General features: G+C 48.4%; 1 protein-coding gene across 3 annotated transcripts in view; it reads right to left on the reverse strand.

The window, feature by feature from the left end:
- LARGE1 (LARGE xylosyl- and glucuronyltransferase 1) overlaps window positions 1–12,817 on the reverse strand; it is a 602,997-nt gene that overhangs the window by 48,779 nt on the left and 541,401 nt on the right. For all 3 annotated transcript variants that reach the window (XM_059936844.1, XM_059936846.1, XM_059936845.1), the window contains exon 10: window positions 6,758–6,913. In XM_059936844.1, the coding sequence (XP_059792827.1) occupies window positions 6,758–6,913 (156 nt within the window). The remainder of the gene's footprint in view (window positions 1–6,757; window positions 6,914–12,817) is intronic.

A 12,817-nucleotide genomic window follows, 5' to 3' on the forward strand; every position in this document is an offset into this window, starting at 1 on the left:
AAATGGGGTCATCAATTAGTGATGTCTGCTGTGGGCATCGGATGAGGGAACTCCAAGTCTGCAGACGCTTGTCTACTGACATGCAATTACATATAAATGTGAAAACTCATTGGTGTCCAGTCTTTTTGCTTTTTTTCACTTTTTAGGTGTTCGCTATGTTTCATAATTTAACTTCTAACATGACAGTGGATAATTCTTTTACCACTGGACTTTCTGACTTCAATACCATTGGTTTTCCTTTTTTTGGCTGCCATGGGAAGGATGAAGAGGGGGTTAGAGCCCAGAAAGGGTTGTTCTGAAGCTGATGAAGTGAAAGTGACAGCTGTCAGAAAGGCATCTGCAGAATAGGCAGCAAACAGTCTGAGGCCATTTCCTGCCAGGATAAACAGCATCTTCCCTCCTCTGGCCAATTCCTGCCCCCTCAGCCTACTCAGTGCAACCTTAGTCACTGAAAATTGTAAATTGAGTTTGGTATACTTTGGTTCCTAAGGAAGGGCATGTACTTTAGTACGATTCCCATCCAAATTGGAAAACATCTATAATAACATACATTTTAACGGTTTTGCATTTAGAAAGGTGAGTTTCTTTTATCTGGAAAACTCCCTGAGGTGGAGCAAGGCACTCTTGATGATAAAGCAGCCTTCTATAAATACAATGCTTGGGGAGAGTTACATGTTTCTGGATAACACGCTGTATGGAAGCTACACTATCTGCCCGGCTGTTGGGGACCACAGGGGGTGTCCTTATTTTTTACTGCACCCAAGGACAGGACTCAGATTAATGGATTCTTTCCAGAAGGGGGGATTTCAACTCAACGTGAGGAAGAATGGGTTAGCATCTGGAGCTTTCTAACAGTGCACTAAGCTGCTGGAGGTGGTGAGCTCCCTGTCTTTGGGAAGATTCCAGCAGAAACCAGATGTAAGCCTGTTAGAGACACTGTAGAAGGATTTTTGCACGGATTAGGGGTTAGAGAATATCCATGATTATCCAGCCGTGTTCTGTGGAGTCCCAGAGTTTCTTGGCTATGCTTGAGCAGCTGGGCTGCTGAGGAAAGGGGAGAGAAATGCTAATATATAGAATCCTAGCTTCCACTGCGACTTCAATCAATTATAGTAACTAATGCCAAGTGAATGCTTATTGCATTATACAGATTAACTTATTGGTTCCAGGGAGAGATGCCCAGACAAACTATGGGACAGGAGTGGCCATGTCCCATCAGCTACTGTCATTCTACACCGCAGCTGGAGCCCGAGCTCTTCCAAACAAAACCATCTTGTTTTGGAGCAAGTACCCCAAACAAAGGCTGGAAAATGGGGTTTGCTGCTTACTGAAGGGTTGAATCCCCCAACCTCCTGAATTCATGCTCCTTCCCGCCCTCTTTTCCTTTTTCTTTTCTCTCTCCCTCTCTCTTTCTGGCACCAAGACCAACCAAATGGCCTCTTCCTCTCACCCGGAGTCTCCTGTTGGAGGAGAAATCTACCTGGGATAGTCTGATCCAGAGCAAATGTGACAGCCCCTCCCATGCTTTATACACAGATTTCTAAGTGACTCTGTAGGTTCATCTCTCTGCCAGGCCTTCCTAGAAAAAAAATCTTAAAATCCCAAAACCCATTCGTGGAACAACAGAGTATGATCAGACAGGTTGGGCACTGTGGTTTGTGATAAACCCCCTTCTCAATGAACACTGTGTTCTGGGTGTCCTGTTTTTGGTGATTTAACATCAATTATCCATGAGACACTATGACAAAGGCATCACTGTCCCCAGTTATTTATCAGACGGTGAGCCAAGGCTCAGAGCATCCACGTGACCTCTCTGAGGTCCTACGTCCACTAAATGAGTGACCTGGGATGACCGGAGAGCTCACACCCTTATCATCATCATCACCTCCGTGAAGACGTAATAATACAAAAATGAACCTGTGCAGCCCTCCATGCGCTCACGCTGGCTTCACCGGAAGCCGGGTATGCCATGCTTGTGTTCACCTCTGGTCTCCACTGCCTGTGCTGCTCCCTCCACTCTCCATACCTTCTCACTCCTCCTTATTCATCCTTCGAATATCACCTCCTCCAGGAAGTCTTCCCTGACATACCTACTCTCCCCTTCTTGTGTGCTCTCAAAGCATCACACTGTCCCGGCACTTATCACGCTGGATGGCAACCCCGTGCCTGCCTGCATCCCTCACTAGACAAGCCCTGTGAGAGTCAGGCTTCAATCTGCACTTGCTCCCCCAGGATCACTAGCCCTGTGGCTGGTGACCATTTCAATGACTAATCTGCTGAATGGATGAACGCGTCTTGAGACTCAGACCCTGCCACCAGAGCCCTTTCCCATCTGGGATCTGCAGTCCGATGGAGAGGTCCCTGACTTCCAGTCTTTGAGACGACCACTAACCGTGCGCTTGTCACAGTTCCAATGACCTCCTCCCCAAAGCTGGGAGCGTTCGGCTTTGGGCCAGATACAAGGTCTTACCCTTTTCCCGCTGGCTGTGTTTGCAGATAACACTCAGCATGCTGCAAAGGACCAGGGCTGGAACTCCCCACGGAGACACGATTCCAGGCTGCGATGTTACAGACTCTCTGCCTGCTCCAGCCCCTGCCGCGCCGCCGCGGGCCTGTCAAGCCAGAGGCATCTGACTGAAGCAGAGCACAGGGACCGGCCGTCTCGGTTTATGGTTCCAGCTGCACTTGCTCCCCTGTTCTCAGCGCCCACAAAACAATCCATCTGTCCTCTCCATTCCCGCGGCTGCCACCCTTGGTCAGAGCCCCATCACCATCTTTTGGCCTGGGATGCGGCAACGGCCTCTAAGTGGTCTCCCTGCCTCCAGTCTCACCCTTTCCGTTCTATTCTCTACATGGAGTGATTTTTCTCAAATGTAAATGTGACCACGATTAAAGCCCTTTGGGGACTCCTCACTACCGACAGGATTAAGTCTAAACTCCTAAGCACAGCCCAGGCCCTTCGCTCAGCTTCATTCTCTGCCCCTCTCCTGACACGCCTCTGCTCCAGTACAGAAACTACCAGCACATTCTCTCCGAACTCTCTACTTCTTCATCTGTTCTTCCTTTGTGTCTGGTCCTTCATTCTTCTCTCTTATTTTGTTCAGTTCATTCCATAAACATTTATTAAGTGCTTGTTATGTGCCTGCTTCCATTCTAGGGGAGGGCACCTCAGAGGTGAACGGTACAGGCAGAGTCTCTTATATTTGGGGAAAAAAACTAGGAAAAAAATGACATGAATCAAATAATTGTGGATAGTAGGTATGTGCTGATGAAAAGAAAATATGGCACATCACAGAGAGTGATATTAAGGGTTACCCGAGGCTGGCGGGTGGTCAGGGTGTCCCAGGACTTGGGAAGCAAGTACAAAGACCTTCCCAAGGAGGGTGGGGGAAGCCTGGGGTGTAGGAGCAGCAGAAAGGTGGTGGATGTGGGCTCAGCATTAAGGGGAGTGTTTGGGGGGACACCTGAGGTGAGCCCCAAAAAAGGCTGCTCTCTCCTTCATGGCCCTCCCTGTACCCGGGCAGACTGTCCTCTTGCCACCTCTGACACTGTTCCATGGCAAGCACCTTCTACAGGGCGTGGGCCAGCCTCTGATTTCAACCACGGTGCCCTCCATAGCGCCTGGTAGGTGGCCGTCTCTCACACGTGCGTGTTAAACAAGTAAATGCAGTCACAGATTCCGAGAGGGACAACCAAAGACTTCTCCCCTCTGATGACCCACCAGGGGAAGCTGGTGTGGGAAAAGCTGGTGAGTCATTTTTAAAGGGAGTTCCACTTCGTAAGGCACTGAGCAGCGCGCCACGGGAACTCACCCATACGGAGATTAACTGATGGCGTCAATCTGCAAGGCTTTTTATTTGAGCCTCTTCCGTGGAGGAAAAAAAAAAAGGAGCAGGAGAAGAGTTTATATTTAATGGTTGGGGAAAGAGTGCAGAATGGGCACTCAAACATTGATGATGACAAAAAATACTGATTTGAGGAAAGAGAACGGAAGGAAAACCCAGAGGAACACAGTGTTTGTCGAGACCTCTAAGGGCTTCCCAGAATCTGAGACAGCGGTCAAGTGCTCAATGGTTTTCTTTCCTCTCTTGCCAGTGGTAAAGAAGGGCGGACGCTGAGGCAGGTAGGGAGGGTGACACGGAGAAGGGCTGGAGCTAGAGGCGACGCCACTGTGACCTGGGGGCCAAGTGACAGAGAGCAGGGGTGGCCGTGTGACCAGTCACCCTGATACAGGGCCAGGTGAGTGTAAGCCTGCAAGAGCTTCCACACACGCCCATCCCTGCCATTGGAGCCTAAAAGAATTCTTCTGACATCCAAGATAAGAATACAAACAACAACAGTAACAAAACAAAATCCTGACTCTTTAACCCACTTCCAGCATCCCTCCAGCCTGCCTCCCGGCTACCTGCCGCTCAGCATCTCCTGTTCTCCTCCTCCCCCAGCAGTCCCGGGCACACAGGCCATCCTTCAGCTCCTCACAGCAAACCTGCCCTACCTCAGGACCTTTGCACCAGCAACTTCCTCCACCTGGAATGTACTTCCTTTGCTGTTCTTTTTCTTTTTTTTTCTTCCAGCTTTACTGCGGTATAGTTGGCACACAAAAAATGACACATAATGAAAACATGAGTTTGGATATATGTATATACTCAGGTTACTATCACCACATTCAAGGTAATAAACATAACCATTGCCTCCAGAAGTGTCTTGGTTTTTTTCTTCGTGTGTGTGTGGTAAGAACACTTAACATGAGATGTACACTCTTAAATAAATTCTAAGTGCACAATACCCCGTGAACTAAAAGCACTAGGTTGTAGAGTGATCTCTGGAACTTACTTATAACTGTACCTTTATAACCAGTGACCATAGCTCCCCACAACGCCCTCTCCCCACCCCCTGGCAGCCACCATTCTGTTGTCACCATCTATGCGTGGGACTATTTTAGATGCCTCGTATATTTGGACTTATGCATATATTTGTCCTTTTGTGACTGACTTATTTCACGTAGCACAATGTCTTCCAGGTCCATCCACCTTGTCACAAATGGTAAGATTTCCTTCTTTTTCAAGGTGGAATAATATCCATATATATATATATATATATACACACACACACATACACACATATATATTTACTATGTATGTTTACTACATATATATATATATATATATATATATATATATATATATATATTTACTACATTATCTTTATCCATTCACCTATCGATGGTACTTAGGTTGTTTCCATAGCTTGGCTATTAGGAATACTGCTGCAGTGAACATGGAAACGCAGATATTGCTTTGTGATCCTGATTTCAATTCTTTAGGACCCAGAATAGCCAGAAGTGGAATCACTGGATCACATGACAGTTCTACTGTTAATTTTTTGAAGCCCCTCCATACTGTTTTCCATAGCAGCTATACCATTTAACATTCCACCAACAGTGTACAAGGTTCCAATTTCTCCACATCCTTGCCAACTCTTAGTATCTTTTGTTTTTTTGATAATAGCCATCCTAACAAGCACAGGAAGATATCTCATTGTGGCTTTGATTTGTATTTCCCTGATCCCTTGCTCTTCCAAGGCTGTCTCTTTCTTGAATTTGGGTCTCAGATGAAATGTCACCTCCTCAGAGAAGTCCTCCCTGACTTCATATGTCACTATGTAGCACCTGCCACTGGCTGGTAATTTTTCCTGATAGTTCGTCTAGTTATTGTGTCTCCCCCACTAGAATATCAATACCATGAGAGCAGGGACCACTGCCCTTATTTACCTATGAATCCTTAGTGCTCAGAATAAGAAGGCCTTCAGTAAATGTTTGTTGACTGAATAAACCAATTACTTCTGTGTCTAATACTAAGGGTCAAGGAAAGGGCAGGGAGCAAATATTTATCAAGCACCTAACATATGGCAGATGCTGAGCTAGGTGCGTTACATGCAGTTTCTCACTTAGTCTCAGAACAGCCCTATAACCGTTTTTTCTTCTCTCTATTTGACAGCTGAGGAAACTGAAGCACAGAGAGGTTGAGTAACTTGCCTGAGGTCACACAGGTGGAAATCGGAAGGGATTACAGCCAAACCCAGGTCAGCCTGACCCCACATGCCCTACCTTTTCCACTACAGTGAGCTGCTGCCCCACATCCTGCTCCTCAGAACTTCCAATCAGTCTCAGTTTTGCTCCTACATGTTGTGTGACCATGAGCAACCTGCTTAACCTCTCTGTACCTAAATGTCTTCAACTCTAATTGGGGAAAAAAAAGAGGGTTTCTATGAGCAACAAATGAGATACAACGTACGAAAAAAATTATAAACAGTGAAGAAACTGGACAATATAGTAGATGTCAGCTATGCCTGTGACCATTTGTGAAAATCTTTTGTGCCACCCCAGGCACTGACCCTGATTCCTGGGTCTCCCATGTGGGTGCCATCTCCACAAAGACCTCAGAGTTCCCGGCTGTGGAGAGACCCTTTGTCTGTTGTTTCACTGGTGTTTTTTGCTCACTCTGATTCCTCTGCTTGGCAGCTCCCTTCTGACTTCACCTAGTCTGGGCGAGCGCACCCCCTTCTGCAACCACAGGGACGAGCACAGAAGTGATCTGCTGATATGCCTGTCCCCCTGGCCACCGCCCCGAGGTGGGGATGGTGCCTGGCTCCTCCTGGGCCTGCCCTGAGCCTGGCATGGAGGCTGGCGCCGGAGGTCCTCGGCAGACCAGCAGGGAGGCCACCGCTGCCTGCGCGGCCGAGCCCTGGGACCACTCACGTTTTCACTGTTGATGTCAGCCTCGCTGGGGCAGCCGAACAGCTCCCGTCGCAGGAGGTTCCCGTCGTACTCCAGGAAGGTCAGGTAGAGGTTGCGGAAAAACTCCACGTGCTTGTTCTTCACCCGCAGCTTCTTGGGGGAGTTCCAGTGGATGACCTGGCAGATGACAAGGAGGCAGTCACGCCGGGACGACCTGTGCTTGTGGGAGGCATGACTGGGCACTGGTCAGGTACTACCTGGGGGCCTGCCCATTCATTCATTCAAATTCATTCATTCATTCAAATTCATTCATTCATTCATTCATTCAACATTTGCGGTCCAGGGGTTAAGAGCTAGAGTGCTGAGGCCAGACTGCCTGGGGTCAAATCCTGGTTCTGCTCTAGGTAGTGATTTAATCTTAGGCAGATTACTTAATCTCTCTGTGCCTCAGTTTCCTCATCTGTGAAATGGAATAGTAACAGCTCCTGCCAAGGCCAGTCTTTGAGCTTTCATCTCTTGGCTCCAAACCTGCTTTGTGATGCTGAAGCCAGGACTCTGCCAACCCTACTTCTGCTGTGTCTGCCTGTTCAGCACTGCCAACGGGGGCGGTGAGAGGGAGACAAGGTCTGGAGGGGGAAAAAGGAACTTGTCCCTTCCTGTGTTCCTGTCCCTGCCCCTTTCTCCATGCCAGTGGTGGCACTTCTTTCCTTCAGCAGCAGCTAAGCACACTTTGCAGTTTTTTTCAAAACTCAGATGCAGCATCATGGGCCTTTGTCCCCCCGCCTGGTGCTGCTCCCTCTGGAGCTGCCTGCTGACCCCAGAGTGTGGCTTCCAGCCCGGAGCTGTAATAATTCCTACCTCTTCCCTCTGTTCCTTCAGCTCCAGGGGTGGGAACTGTTGCCTGCAATTTTCTATTTTCCCTTTTATAGTTACCAAGTGAACACTTTATGTCTAGTTATCATTTTTAAAGATTAAATTCTCTGTTCAAATAATTGGTATGGTTTTTGCCTCCAGCCAGGACTGATGGATGCATGGTCTCCCAGAGCTGCCGTGAAAAAGCAACTCATTAATACAAGTAAAGCACGTTAAGTGGTAAGGACACGCGCTCAATGCATGCTGGCTCCAACTATTAAGCGCCTACAGTATACGGAGTTGGGAGATGGTCAGAGGCCCCTCGGGCAGCGCCTGCCCCTGGCTTGCTCACAGTCTGCTGGGGACTCACGTCCCCAAACAGGTAACAGAAGGCAGTCGTGGAGGAGGATCAAGAAGACATGGCCGGGGGTTTTCCCTGGTGGCGCAGTGGTTGAGAATCTGCCTGCCAATGCAGGGAACACGGGTTCGAGCCCTGGTCTGGGAAGATCCCACATGCCGCGGAGCAACTGGACCCGTGAGCCACAACTACTGAGCCTGCGCATCTGGAGCCTGTGCTCCCAACAAGAGAGGCCGCGATAGTGAGAGGCCCGCGCACCGCGATGAAGAGTGGCCCCCGCTTGCCGCAACTAGAGAGAGCCCTCGCACAGAAACGAAGACCCAACACAGCCATAAAAATAAATAAATAAATTTAAATAGCACTTGGCAAACAAAGAGAGGGAAGAAAAATATAGTTATATATAAAAAAAAAAAAAGCCCTCAGACCTATGATTCTTTAAAAAAAAAAGAAGAAGACATGGCAGCTCCAGAATGCTCCAAGAAGCATCTCTTAGAAGGAGGTACCTGTGCTGGGGCTCGAAGGGCCAGCAGGAGCTTCCTGGGGAGACAGGGCCTGGGCAGGGGGAGGGGGGCAGATGTGGCTGCAGAGGTGACAGGGGAGATCCTGGCCCCGTGGGACCATGTTCTGAACTCAGACTGCATCACTGGAGATTTTTAAGGGGGCCAGGGAATTACTAACTCTGGGTTTTGGGAAGATTACTCTGATTGTAATGGAGGAGATGCGAGGGGCAGGGTGGGAGGGCCCAAAGGGGGACCAGGGACGCTGGTTACGAGTCAGCTGTGAAGCCTGGGGGCATGGCCCACCCCCTGGGCTGGGGAAGCATTTCTGCGTGGAACCCTATGTTGCTCCACATTGTTTCACATCCACTGTCTTCCTTTAATCCTCACAATGACCCTAACAAGGAATGCAAATTTAAAGATGAAGAAACTGGGGACTCTCCCTGGCGGTCCAGTGGTTAAGACTATGCGCTTCCAACGCAGGAGGTGCGGGTTCGATCCCTGGTCAGGGAACAAAGATCCCACATGCCACAGGGCGTGGCCAAAAATAAATAAATACGTACATACATACATAAATCTAAAAAAAATCAAAAAATTAAAAAAAAAAGATGAAGAAACTATGCACATGTATCTTGCTCAGGGCCACAAAGCTGGTAAATGTTGGAGCTGGGATTCAAACATAAATCTGAATAAATCTGATTCCAAAGTTCTTTACTCTGTGGAGAACAGGAGACGCCAGGTTCTAAAGACTTTCTTTTTCACGCTGCATCACATTACAGAAGATACAACATAGCTCTCCTCTTCCCCCACTGGCCCCCCATGGCCCTCACTCTCTCCTCCCACGGCGGGACGGACAGCCTATCTGACCATCTGAGCTGGGGAAACACTGCTCTGTAAGACCAAGCCCCTCTCTCAACGTACAGCAAATAACAGGAAACCTATGTGGTCCAAACCACCTCACGGCTCTCCCCTAATCAGCAAAGGAGTAACAACAGAGCAAGAACCGGGGCTGTCAAACCAGCCTAGGTCTGAATCCCAGCCATCCTCTTCACTAGCTGTGCGTGTCCTTGGGCATCTTGTTGCATTTCCTGGGGCCCCAATTTCCTCATGTGCAAGGAGGGGATCAGTAACCCCAACTTCACAAAGTGGTTTAAGAGGGTTACACGAATGCCTGGCACAGTGCCTGCATGTCACAGTTGCTCCATATACGTGGGTTCTCTTCCCCCTCAAACATGGGACCAATCTGCACCACAAGTGCTCTGCCCTCCTTTCCCTCCCGCCAGCAGGAGGTCCACTGCAGCCGTGAGGAGGGAAGCAGGCATCTCGCACTCAGGAGAGGGCAGAAAGGGACAGCAGACCCTCCTTGGAACAAGGCCACTTGGCGGTGTTTGCATTTCAGGGAAGGATGAGTATACAATGCGCGATTCTCTTCCTGTGCCCTCTGAAGGGTGCGAGAGGGAAGGAGAGGGAAGACTCCCTTGAGAATACACCCAACCCGGGCAGGAGAAGGTCCCGGGCCAGGCATTAAAATAATTGCCTGCGAGCTGGTGACACTCATACCCAGTGGGGATCACGTCTCTGCTGTGAAAGATTCTGGTCCTTGCCAAGTGCTGAGCCAGCAGGAAGGCTGATGGATGTGCATCTGACTCAGGAAACCTGGGCTTCTTCAACAGGGAAAAACTTTAACTAAGGGGAAATCAGGGCTGGCCTATGAGTCCCCAGGCAAACAAATCGTCACTTATCATTCACGAATCTACCAGGCACTTTGGAGACACTGTGTCATTAAATGCTCCAAATGAGCCCATGTGAATCCCACTGTGCATTTTACAAAGATGGTACTTGACGTGCCTGTATTTCACAGCTGGTAAGTTGCAGAGCTGAGACACGAACCCGGCTCTGAACCTAAACCCCCAGGTTCCTGACTGCTATCGAGTTCCACGTCAATGGCCGAGCACTTTACAGGTGCGGAGAGGGAGGCCTGCAGAGGAGAGGCGGCTTGCCCAAGATCACGTGGTGAGTTTGGACCAGGCCAGGGCTGGGACGAGGATGCAGGTCTCCTGGTGCTCCCCGCCCTCCCACTCCAGGTCATCTCTTATCCCATCATGTCTCATCCTGTTCTGTGTCTGCCCAGGGATCTGGGTTGGTGTATCATCTACAGGTAAATACTGAGGTTCTATAACAAGCGGCAAAGGTTAAAGGAAGGTAGGGGGAGAAGACGGTGGGTCACTGGTAGGCCAAGGGGGTTTTAAAAAACCCTGTGAACCTAGCTGCCCTGTAATAGGTAAGCCCACTCGAAGTCTATTAAGGTATATTCAGATTTACCTTTCCACCTAGGTTTTTAATCATCAGAACAGAGAATACTCCATTCCCCTGTGCTAGGCTCCAGAGAAGTAAGTAAAATCTATTGTTTACCTAATACCCATTATATGCTAGACACAGGCCAGGGCTGTTATTGTTGTGTGTGTGTGTATGTGTGTGTGTGTGGTTTCACATTCAATCCTCAAAACAACCTGGTAACGTTGTTTCTATTATCATCCTTATTTTACAGACAATAATCCTGAGGGTTTCTCAGCTAGTAAGTAGCCAATCCTAATACAAAATCAGGCCTGTCTTACTCCCAAATCGTTTTCTTTCTGCCACACCATTCATTCATACAATACTAGAATGAGCACCGACTCTGCGCCAGGCACTGATAGGGGCTGTGATTGCAGAGATGGACACAGAAGATCAAGACTCTCTTTCTGGAACTGACAACTGAGGGGAACACATAACCGCCCGTTTTAAATTACAAGTATGACTCGTGCTTTTAAAGAGAAGCTGTTGGTGATCGTTTCTGGGCTGGGCTACTTCAAGTATAGAGAAACCAAGGCCCAGAGGGAGAAAGTCACTTGCCCAGACTCACGGCAGAGGGAGAAGTGGTGCCCAGCTCCGTCTCCCAGGCCAGCGCTCCTCCCACTAAACCACGCACCTGCCTCGGAAACTCCAACTCAGGATGAGTATTGCTGATAATTCTCATCAGCTCATGTCTGACTACTGAGAAATGTCATTTCCTGGTCCCCTGAGGGACAGAATCACCCATCATCGCTGGCTCAGGGCCAGCAAGCTGGTGGTGTAGATGACATATACTGACAAGCTTTCACACACGAGACAAAGTGACACTGGGAATGTGCCCAAAATACGTTTTTGCAAGAAGCTGGTAAGTACACGTGAGTCTATGACGCTTGTGAAAACCGATCATAACTTATTCCACTTGCTGGGACACATCAGCACAGTAATAATTATTACTGTTAATATTAGCAGCCAACATATATTGGATATTTGCTATGTGCCAAGCACTGCTCTGGACATTTCATTTGTCATGGCTCATTTATACTTTACTTAATACTACAAGTATACCCTCATTATCCCATCGTACAGGTAAGGAAAGTTCAGCCAGTTGCCCCAGGTTACACAGCTAGAAAGTGGGAGAGTCAGGATTCGAACCCAAAGAGGTAGAGACATGAGGAATCTCTCTCTCTCTTATTTCTCCCATGTCTGTAATCATCAACTGACGGTTTACAGCAATGAACATGAGATTCTCAGAAGATTACAGGATCAGAAATGAAACCTACTCTCCCCTCCCAAACACAGGCACGGCACCATCCCTGGGACACGAAGGCTGCTGGGGTGACTTAGGACTCCTCATATACATGGGCTGAACCTCCAGCTTGGGAGGAAGTAGAGAAGGAGGCATCCAGGTTGCATGGCAGGTGGGCTGCAGAAGCTACCAGGCATCAGGGGCCCCAGGGGTGTGATCTGATTGGATCTGAAATGTCTGTAAAGGCTGAGTATATGTACAGACTTGCAGTCAGCCTGCAATGAGCCTGAGAAATTGATGAAAATTGATTACTGTCCAGGAAACTTAAACATCATCCGGGAAGACAGCAAAAGTCAACGTGATTAAAGGAGAAACGAGAGACTCTATCACCTATCAAGGGCGCAGGAAAAAGCATTTCAAAGACAGAAACAAGACCTCAGTACAAGGACAAGGCTATGGAGAGAGTTTAGCCCATACTCCGGCTTCTCAAGTACTTGGAACCCACAGGGCTCATAAAAATAATTCTGATTTCTTGGCAAAAGTGCCAAGATATCAGAACCTGTGTGCAAATACCACGTGAATAAGAACATGGGGCTTATGTGTTCCAAGTTACTGAGATAAGAGGTATTTGGAAAATGGGTCTCTGTCTCAAGACCTCTACTGACTTTCTTGGCTCACAGAATAACAACTATCCTCCTTAGACTGGCAGTGAAGCCTGTTGCAAACTGGTTCCCACTTACAATTCCAACTCTAACTCCAGGCTAAAAGAACCTCCTGGTATTTCTTGAACCTGTCTT

Source organism: Balaenoptera ricei, chromosome 10 (genome assembly GCF_028023285.1).
Source record: "Balaenoptera ricei isolate mBalRic1 chromosome 10, mBalRic1.hap2, whole genome shotgun sequence".
Classification (NCBI taxonomy): domain Eukaryota; kingdom Metazoa; phylum Chordata; class Mammalia; order Artiodactyla; family Balaenopteridae; genus Balaenoptera; species Balaenoptera ricei.